At 40.0% G+C, this 10,954-nt stretch overlaps 1 protein-coding gene across 3 annotated transcripts in view; it reads left to right on the top strand.

The window, feature by feature from the left end:
• The window catches only part of LOC126406625 (regulator of microtubule dynamics protein 2), a 44,207-nt gene extending 34,971 nt beyond the window's left edge, over positions 1 to 9,236 (top strand). For all 3 annotated transcript variants that reach the window (XM_050071037.1, XM_050071038.1, XM_050071039.1), the window contains exons 6-11: positions 3,470 to 3,545; positions 4,143 to 4,220; positions 5,797 to 5,895; positions 8,240 to 8,293; positions 8,426 to 8,506; positions 8,640 to 9,236. In XM_050071037.1, the coding sequence (XP_049926994.1) occupies positions 3,470 to 3,545; positions 4,143 to 4,220; positions 5,797 to 5,895; positions 8,240 to 8,293; positions 8,426 to 8,506; positions 8,640 to 8,693 (442 nt within the window). In that variant the 3' untranslated portion in view covers positions 8,694 to 9,236. The remainder of the gene's footprint in view (positions 1 to 3,469; positions 3,546 to 4,142; positions 4,221 to 5,796; positions 5,896 to 8,239; positions 8,294 to 8,425; positions 8,507 to 8,639) is intronic.
• The last annotated feature ends 1,718 nt before the right edge of the window (positions 9,237 to 10,954 follow it).

The raw sequence follows: 10,954 nt of genomic DNA on the forward strand, positions 1-10,954 counted from the left end.
TGAGTCACCGGTGATGGATTTGCTCAAAGCCTTTACATCCAGCAGTGTGTTTTCATTGGAAGCTCGGCAGCACAACTGCAGACAGATAGCATCTCTGCTCCTGTGATGTTGTGGAGCGCTCCACTCATCGAGCGCCAACCAGTGGCAGCGTGGCCACACCCTGTGCTACCTTAAGAAAATAAACGGATCTTTTTGGTTACAGTTAACACACAATTCATCAGCCTGTGTTTTCTTTGCAAAGAAATTCTGGGCACTTAGGAGTGATGTGGTTAGTACTTGTCCTATTACTGTTCATTTTCCACACCACCCACAGTAAGTAGGAGTAATGATGTTAAGCACAACAATTAATGTTTGCATGACATTTCACACAATTACAGCAACCTATAATATTTATCTTTTTTTCTTCTTGTACATTTTGATTAGGCAGTGGTTGAAACATTGTCAATTGAAGTCAAATCGCTTAGTTTCTCACTTGCCAGTTAGGAAGATCACTGAGCCTACATTAAGTTAATTTAGTAATTACCTGCTAATCGTGTAGCACAATTTGCATCCTGCCACAGCAAACTACATCTGGCATCGGCATGCTGTGCATGATCACGATCCAGAGACAGAAAGAGTGAGAGTAACTACAGAGAACAGTAGCCCACTGCTAAATCATGCCCTGTTAAAAAATCCATTCACACATACCAGACACCTCAGTGCACACACGCACGCAGTTACAGATTCTATCTACCGTCAGCACCACCATGTCAGACAACACTGTCAGATGACCTTTGTACACGCTGATCCTTCATATAAAAAGGTATTTACGTCGCTCTGTGGTGTTTGACAGAGTACCAGCAGGATTAAAACAGCCTTGCGGTGAAAAGACTTTGATCAGCTCTCTCCTCTTCTCTCCAAACCCACAGCGTCATGCTGACTTACAGATCTGGAAGCTGAAATCGCTCTTTGTTTCCTCTCCACTTGCCCACTGGTCCAAGTCAGTATATTAATTAGTGGTTGAAGGAGTAAGGTGAAGCAGCTTATCTCTGCTGATGATGCCTAATTAGGAGTCTTACTTAAGAAGGTTGAGTGTTGGTGGTTTTTCAGTCCTTTTGGTTTCTCATTGTTAGTGACCCAGAAAAAAAAGGTGGTGTAACTGAAAGGTGCTGCCGAAATTCTCTCCAATCCTCCCACCTACGCAAAACTTCACTTCTTAACGTCCGTACTGTAGTCAGTCAGGACTGTGCAGTTTGCTGTCATTATAATTATTTGAGTTCATATTAATTCTAAGTTGTCCAAAAGGCTCAAAATGATGGATTCTTCCAGTTGGGGCTTACGTTTCAATAGACGCACAGGTACAATATCAACAGAGAGAAAAAAGGTTATTTGAGTTGATTGTGCAGTGAAAATCGTTTCTGTCTTTTGCTTCTTTCTTCTGCAAGATATCCAAGTCTGCCTGCATCATAACGATGAGGCAAGTGAGGACAGAGGGGATCTTGCCAAGCAAGGTCAGAGGTTTAAATTGCTCAACCAACTGGGTGGATGGATTAAGTGAGTGTCAAGGTGTCCTTGTGTAAGACACTTATGCCCCCGCTGTCTTAAGGAAATACTTCACTGACAAAATGACCATTTGTATAACACTTACTCACCCCGTCTTACCTTGAATTTTTGAAGAAAACTTTGTTTTGCTCATCTGTCTCAACAGTGAACAAAGAATCCAAAAATGGCAAACATTCTCGATGAACTGAAGTAACAGGCGACAGTGTTAAACAACAGCAAAACTGTATAAAATCATCTGTTTACAAAGTCTCACACTGGTGCAGTATCCAAACTCATTTATCCAGCTGTATGCTCGGTAATTCCCAAATACAGGCATTTTCACAAAACCCTAGCATACTATTTAAAAAATAGCTGCGGTATGTGATGCTCTGGGTCGTGGCATTTCTTGACATTCTGGGCAGCTGCCATAGTAAAAAGATCAAGTGGCCCGGTAGCTGCTGTTTGTGACCTGTGTGAAACCAAAAGTGAATCAAGTTCTTTTAAGAACACTGTAGCGTGCTAGTATACTGTGCTAGAGTCATATGTCACGTGACCTATGTGACATATGTGATGGCGATGTTATATTACATTAGTAGCAAACGTACTTCTTTTCAGCCAAACCATGATGTGTTTTGCTAAACCTAAACCTTTTTGGTTGGCTGAACCAAAGGAAGTAAACCTAAAAACATTATTTGCCTATATTACAAGCTTATTTTGAAAAACACTGTATGCATTTAATGAGCATAAACTGTGAAAACAGAAGTTTGTTTTGAAAACAGATGATGCATACAACAAGTGTAAATGGAATCGCTGTCCCTGAACATGTAAAATTGACACAGGAGGGGTACCTAGTGTATCATATTTTGACGTGAGGAGCGACTGACTCTCACGTCAAAATATGACGTGATGAAGCGTCTGCATTTGACGAGCTGAGAGTGAGAATGTGTTGGCTTGAACTAAGCTTGTGCATTCCGTTGAGCAGTGTTCAAACGCACACGCATGCCCAGGCGTGCTCCTCGTCCATGCCTGAGATTGTTTATGCAGAAGTGTTTTAAATACAAAAACGCATTAGATTGGGAATTACTGAGCATTCGACTGAATAAAAGAGACTTTGATTATACTGCACGAGTTGTCTGAGAGGTTGTAAACAAATAGTTTTGATATAGTTTTGCATCATCAAATGCAGAGCCTCTAATTCATCAAGAAGGTTTTAAGACTCTGTAGGCATGCAGCTAAAGCAAAGTTTTCTTCACAAATGTAAAGTAACATGGGCTGAGTAACTGACATACAAATGGTCTTTTTGTCAGTGAAGTATTCCTGTGATGCTAAGGACCACCACACTTGTGTGAGGATAATGGCATACACTTTTGAAAAATCCATACTCAAAGGTATTGTTGAGCAACTATTGTTTTGTTGAGAGCAAATGCCTACTTACTCACCTCTGCACACCTGGCCAATTACTGCATGAAGTGGGCGTGCTTGCGCATTGTCAGTTTTGGAAAGTTACAAAAATTGCTGGATGCAGACCCCTGATTCTTATGTCAGACAGGTGTGGGTTCAGGGGATTTCAGACACTGTTCAACCATCCAACAAATACTTTGGTTGAAGCATACTGACGCCTTTAAACTGTCATACACGTTATTAAATATCTTCCTTTTTTTCTGTACTTTTACTTGTTTAATCTTTTCTTGGAGAATGTTGTCAGCTGTGCCCTTAAAACAAGGATAGTGTTTACTGCCAGTTGAGGTGGTCATTGCCTTCTTGCAGCAGGAAATTTTGGGGGGTTCAGGAGACAAAAGAAATCTGTGCAAGTCAGTTCAAACCTATGTTCTTTTTTCAATAAATCTGTTGCTGTTTTTTTTTTCTCTGTAAAGACACAATGAGCCAAGCAGGATTACCTGTAGACACCTGATACACAGTTTATCTGCATAATACCATCTCTCCACAGGTATGCCATCATGTGTGGGATTATGGCAGAATATGACACAGTACAGAACAAGATAAAGAACGGATACATCTTTAAGGTGAGTTGATCTCTTAAATAGACAGTTCTCTGGTGATACGTTGTGTCTGGGACTGTGCACCTTCTGAAACAAATTGTGACGACTTAATGAAATACTTTGGCTATTATGTGTATACAATTTCATATATATGTTGAACATTGCTTTTACCATGTACTCAGGGTAAAGGGGGAATGGCTACTCATATCACTTAAGCCAGTAAGCCACTCCTACAGCCATTTGGTTACATAAGATGGAGTGTGGAACAACAGCACGTAGCATTTTATCTTCTGTCAGCGGCTTCCTCCAAACACTGTGTACCTGCAAAACTCTTGACAGGTGAAAGATAGAGCCATAGAGCACTGGAGAAGGAAGATATGGGGGAAAAAAGCCTGTGGAAAAGAGCAAGGGAGGGTGTGTGACAGCCAGGAGTGTGTGGTCGCTCTGCTAGATCGCGTGAGTGAGAGGTGTTTGTGAAATACTTGTGGGTTGGTGAAGCAGGACAGATCAGGCCAGAACAGAAGGCAGTGGAAATAGCAGCCATGTCATGAATCAACAGTGAAAATCTTCACCCTGTCTGTCTGTCTGTCTGTCTGTCTGTCTGTCTGCCTCCCCTCCCAGGATCATCTGGATAAGGCCATTGAGCTGAAGCCACGAGACCCCATGTCCTACTACCTGCTGGGCCGCTGGTGCTACGCTGTATGTGACCCTCCTGACACACTGCGCAGCACATGTATCTCCTATCTGTCCTCACATATACAAACAGTAAATTTATGGAGGCGGACATGTCTCTGTGCCCCCTCTCCTCCCTTTGTTAACCCACCCATAGTTTCCCCTCATTCATTCCCACTGTTTAAGCTTCCCTGAGGTTTATTTTTCCCTCTATGATATTCACAGAAAGCGCTACGGAAGGTTAACACCAGCCATTGTTAGCTTCAGATCAGATTGTGCCATGGAGATATTTTCATCCTGTTTCTATTCGGCTCATGTTCTTTCAGTGCAGGCAGTTGTTTCTATAATGATTATGTCTTGTCTGTTAATCATTTTACCACCTGTATTTTGGAAATGATTTGGGATGATAAATTATTGTCATTTATATATAAAGGTTTGCAGCTGTTTGCTGTGGAGTGTTCCAGTTGTTTCATGGGCCATTTGTCATGTAACTTGGTGCCAGTTGTCAAACTAACTGCCCGACAGGAAGGAAGCTATTACAGAGATTGCTCTGATTAAATTATATAATACTCACCTACACTGTTGGTACCAGAGAGGGAGTGAGGGCCTGTGCAAATTTAGCAGAGCAGTAACACCTGATATTTTCAGGGACTGAGTTTTACGGGCTGACTGCGGTGCGTTCATGTTCAACAATGATCTACTGTTTGTATTGAGCCAGCGGTTCTGTTTGAAGGGTCCTGTGATGACGCTAAAGCAACGCTACACCTGCAATTAGACGTCGCTCTGATGAATGGTGCGCGGCAGGAACATTACATGTTTGACCCAGGCTTCTCCTGGCCATTATCATCTTCTGCAAAAAGTGTCAGTAGAAAAGTATCAGTGTACAGGGTACCTGTGGTCATGGAAATAACTGGAGAAGTCACAGTCGGGTGTGTTTTTCTGGTTTGGAAGAGTTAAAGAAAATTATATGCAACCAAACTGGCTAGGAAATTTATGGAAACAAACACACACAAAATTCATTACCTTTGTTTCCACTTACTGTTGAAGCACCTAATTTTACAGATGTAATTACGTTTACCAGACAAAAATGAATTACCTCCACATTACTTAAATATCTCAATATAGAGCAGCAGTATACCGAAGCAAAAATTAAAATTAACCGTTGAAAAGTTAAGCGTAGATTTTCACTAATATTCATTGTGAAATTTCCCCTTCATTTCATTGAAACGTCGATTATGTTTTTGGAAACCTGAGGGAACAGTGACCCTTTTTTACATTTTAGGAATCGTATCAGGGTAAAACGAAGTTGATAACTATTAACAATAGCTTGTTAATGATGTTTTAAAGACTAATCTTAACCTTGTCATGTTGCTTTAGTGATGTACAGGTGTACTCCAGGATCATTGTGACAGCCCTGTTGGGTGTGGTTACAGGTGCAACAAATCGCAGTTCTAACCACACCCTGCCTCACCCAGCATGTGAAAGAGGCTAGTAACTTTCAACCAGAGGACAGTGATATGCTGCTTTTTAGCCTGGTGTTAAGTTATTCTTTAACTAATGTGCAGAATTGTCTTTTAACTTGAGCTGTTTGATCATTTTGCAGGTGGCTCAGTTGTCGTGGATTGAGAGGAAAGTTGCTGCAACATTGTTTGGAGAGCCTCCAAGTGCCACAGTTGAAGATGCACTGAAGAATTTTCTAAGGGTACATTTTGCAGTCATTCTCGTCTTTGCATACATTCAACTTCTTAAAAAATACATATTATGCTTTTCCTTATTTTCTGACATGTTACATGTTTAGTGTTCATATTAAGTAATCCCTGTGAGCAAATGTTTTTTCTACTTTAGATAAGCTGTCGTAAGCTTGTAACATTTTTCTTCATATGGTCGCCAGGCACGCAACTGCAAGTGTTTACATTATGTAGCCTACACTGCTAAATGTGGCTACATGCTAACGTCGGGGAAACAAGTAATCACAGTTGCCGATGTTGTGAATTTCTCCCAGATTTTGGATGAAAGTCCTGCTGGAACAGTTGTAAAGATTTTGGTTTAGAAGCTGGAATACTGAAATACAGACTGCAATACAGGTGTTCCAGCACAGACAGTATTTTTTGAACACTAAAGCATGTAAACTTGATCTAGTAGGAACCAAATATAGCAGTATGATCATGAAAATGAGCGTAATAGATCCCCTTTAAGGTTTGAGCATGCTAAAAATGAACTAGTTTTTATAGTGTGCACACAACTGTTTCACCCCACATAAAAAACAAGGTGTGTAAAGCCATCACAGAGAAGTGTGAAATTCAGTCAGTCGTACAAATGGGGATAACAGTGCACACTTAAAGGTAATTACAGTGTTGCTGTCTTTAATACACAACGTGATGAATAGAGTGCGTAAAAAAGAAGGAAGGAAGAAGAAATTAAAATCCTCCCTGTTGTCTCACCTCCACACACCCCATGCACAAGTGGGCGTGACTTTGATTTCGGAAAGTTACAAAAATTGTAGGACGTAGGTGCGCAGTTCAGATGTTGGCAGGGGGTTTGAGATGCAGTTTAACGATCCAATACGCACTTTAATGGAAGCATACTTTAACCTTTAAGGAATGCCTTCACTTAGCCTGCGTGGCTGGTGTATTAACAAGATTAACTGGGAATAAAAATAATCAAAAACGGGACTGATAGTCTCATTTCGTATGAATTGGGTTTTTTTGTTCCCATACAGTTTAATTGATTGCATGCTCTCCCCTGAGCTGCCCTGATTAATGAAACATGCAACATTCAGCATCTTGTTTATCTAGCGTTCACTTGCAACTTGCCTCCAGGTCACTCTTGTACCCAGTTTTTTCAAAGACCAAACGCTTCGTATTTAAAAAGGCTTAATCTGTGTGCCCACATTTCAAATGTTTATATAGTAATGAAATGAATTTTGCTCCTGGCTAATATTCCTGTTCGTGCCTCCTCGTCACGTCTTGTGTATTTCACCCATCAATTTGATTTAAGTGGTCCCTGTTACAACATGCTGCCCGTGACCTGGTGGAGAGCCTCTGGTGTGGCTGTTGAGCTTTAACAAATACATCCTGTGAGGTTATTCAGGTCATTCAAATCCAGACTTCAGACTGAATAACCGTGACATTGCGCGAGCAACAACAGTCACTTTCAGGTAGACAACTGGTAACTGATTTCAGTTGCGGAGATATGTCAAATCAGCAAACTTGTTTATTTTTGTTGTCATTTTCACCCAAAACTGTAACTGTATTGTTTAAACATAGTGGTCTGACCTATCAGACTTTTCTGCTGTGCTTATTCTATGTTCTGTGTTCCTTTGCTAGTGTCTTAAATAAACTAAATCTACTGGTATGGAAGCTAAGAAATAAACTGCTGTGGACGGGGCTGCAGCAAAATGTATTTTAGCCACCTGAAAAGACTTGCCTAAAAAAATCAATATCAGTTTAAGTGTATGCTATATTTTAAATATTTTCTCCGCTTTATCTTACACACTAACCAATCAAGGCAGCAGTAGACCAGCCACTCTCATGTTCTGTGAGGTAAAATTACAGATTTTGTCAGTGAAGTCTGGTGACTTTGAGATAACAACTTTGGTTCCCTGTTGGAAAGGGCTGCCTGACAGCAAGTTAAAGCAGCATAAATATTTTAAATTTAACGTACACTTTAACTGAAATTTGTTGTTTTTAGGTAAGTCTTTTTAATGTGGCTAAAATCTCATCAATTGGGGCAGCGTTTGCTCAATAACATTTGATTTCACGTAGGTTATGCAGGGGTTTTCCTCCTGGAAGTTATTGTAAAAAAAAAAAAAAAGGGCTGTGATACAGTCTATAGAAATCTTCATCTGGTTTAGTCCAGTCAAAACAGACACTAAAATGTTAACTTAAGATGTTAAATTAAAATACTAGCAACTACTGTACCATTACAGCTTCACTGCTGAATTTTCTTGAACACATTATATAAAGTACACCAGTGATATAGTGGTATATGCATCATGAACAGAGATTAATTGTCTTTTAAAATATATATTTTTTTTTTTTATTCAGGTTGAGGAGCTCCAGCCAGGATATTCCAAACTCAACTATGTGTTTCTAGCTAAGGTCAGTACCAGAAGCTTCAAGTTGAACTCTCATTACCATTGTTTGTTTTGTGACCACACCACACTGTTCTGTGAGATCTGATGACTGAGACTAAACAATACATCGATGGCTTTTGCCTCTTTTCTTTGGCAGTGCTACAAAGACCTGGGGCAAAGGGAGAAGGCGAGGAAGATGTGTGAAGCTGCTTCTTCAATGAATGGCATGTCCAAAGAGGTAGACCTCATCACTCTACTATTGCAAGACTGTATTTATATCCGTCTCGCAGGGTTATTCCATCTGCAAGATGATACACTGTTTAATAGAATTGTATTTTATTGTATTTTGAATAATGTTTTTTTGTCCTCAGGATGAAGAGGCACAGAAGGAGCTGGACTCACTCTACCCAGCGCTCGGAGTGTGACGACAGCTTGCACATAGCACATTCTTTTGGAAATGCATTTTCCATGTGCTACGAGCTGTGTGTGTGTGTGTGTGTGTGTGTATGTGTGGATATAGTGTGTATTGAGAGGACATCATGTTAATTCACTCTGTGAGTGGAGGGAGGTGCGCTGTGGCATTATATAATCAATGGGAGCAATAACACAGTCAGAGCCGTCCGATGCAGTTTTAAAACAGATTCGTAATCTGATTGGTTTGGCTTTTTTTTTTTCGAGAGCAAATTATTCAAACCTGGTTGTACAAAATCGGTAAGACAATTTGTTTTCCCTTTTAGATAATAAAGTCTCTAAAGTGGACATTTTAATTTTTATAGCAATTTGATTAGTCATAAGTTACAGTCTGATTGCTCTGATAGCGAAAGTCAGTCCAGTGTGTCTCAAGGATACTGAGTTTCCTTGACAACAATGACTTGTCGCTTTTTGGGAAAGTGACCCACAGGACGCATCCAAACAAAGATCTTGGAATGCTGTGACCACTAGACGACCTCCTGCCCTCTTGACTCAGACCTGTGACCACTAGACGACCTCCTGCCCTCTTGACTCAGACCAGTGTTAGTGCTCACTGGCTACATCCACATGCAGACTTTGTACACTTATCACACAGATAGATGAACATGTTCTTTAGGATGTCTTTCATGAGATCTGATGAAGTGTGGTTGTTGACTTTGGCATGTGTCCACTGAAGACATTGATAAATCACGTACCTCCTGTCCCTGTGACAGTAATGTCAACATGCAGAGATGGTGCTCTTTGAGAAAGCCCTGGGTGCTGTAGGTTTTAATGTGTTTCCTGAACCCCTTTGATACACATCTGTCAACAACCCTCACTATCATTTTACGTGGAACTGTTGTGCGACTACTCACAAAGAATGAATCCTTTAAAGTCAGTTTCCTAACCTCTTATTTAGTCGTGGGTTATCAGTTAACCCTGGATATTTGGTTTTCATAATTTAGCACCATACACCAGATGTCCTCACAGGGGTTGAGCAAAGAGCCCATAAATTATGTTTCCCTCTGTAAACACCGCACATCAATATGAAAGACAGACGAGAAATACGTTGGACTCTTGTGTTGGACAGACATAAAATTTTGGTCTGGATGACAACATTTTTGAAAGATGTTGGATTTTGGTTACTTAACAACACAACTTACAACAAACAAAATATCAACGTGATCTGTCGTCCGTATTCTACGTCACATTGCCTTTGGCTTTAGACCTTGTGACATTGAATTTTGGTCAGCTAATGTCCAAGCTAAATTCAAGCAAATATTAATGTCTAATGATGGTGGTGACTAGTTGGGAAGTCTCATCACAGAAACTTGTTTATAACTCATATTAAACGGTTATATGAAGCATACATACAGGTGTTTTTTTTTTAATTCATAGTTCCTGTTGGAACTTTTTAGGAAGGTTTTTCATTCTGGGGGGCCTCGCGAATCCTTTGATTTTCCACATATTCCTCTTTGAACATTTACATGGATCTCTGACTGCCTTACATTTTATTGGTCTCATTTTGTTTTTAAAGCTGTGTGATCTAACATGATTTTTATTGAGACATCTGTTTTCTTATTAACTTTTCCAATGCCAGAGAAAGTGGAGAGGCATCCAAAGTGCCACCACTCCAACGTGGTATGCCAAGGAAAAAATGTTTATAGAGGGCTCCTCTTACTCTGCGCATATACAACACTTAATTATCCTGTTTAAGGTTCAAGTAAGGTTTTACTCAAGTTGAAATTAATGGAGGAAAAAAAAAAAGAATAGTGAAGTCCATGTTGGTCACCATTGGTCGTCAGGCCTCATCGGTGCACTGATGAACAAAGAACATATTTAGATGAACTACTGGTGTGCATGTAAATTTTTTGTCATCCGTGTTTCTCTCTGCAACAAAAATGTTGGACCAATGGCTCTCTAGTAAAACTATAATGAAAATAGCAGAGGATGCAGACCCATTACTCTGGCATGAAGTGATGGTGCTTATTTTACGATTGCATTCCAGGTTAGATAATGCCACTAAATTTTTATTACTGTCTACCTGTAATACTGTCTTACTGTATTTTATTACTGTCTAATGTCTCACCTGATCACGTTTCTATTCAGTCTTGTTAGGCGTGATGCATTTTAGACATGATATTGAAATTGTGAAATCATAAGAATTTTGTTTTGTTTGCTCTTGAGATTTGTTTTGGGAAAGTCTATGGATTTAGAGTCTGATTTGTTTTAATGT

Source organism: Epinephelus moara, chromosome 19 (assembly GCF_006386435.1).
Source record: "Epinephelus moara isolate mb chromosome 19, YSFRI_EMoa_1.0, whole genome shotgun sequence".
Lineage (NCBI taxonomy): Eukaryota > Metazoa > Chordata > Actinopteri > Perciformes > Serranidae > Epinephelus > Epinephelus moara.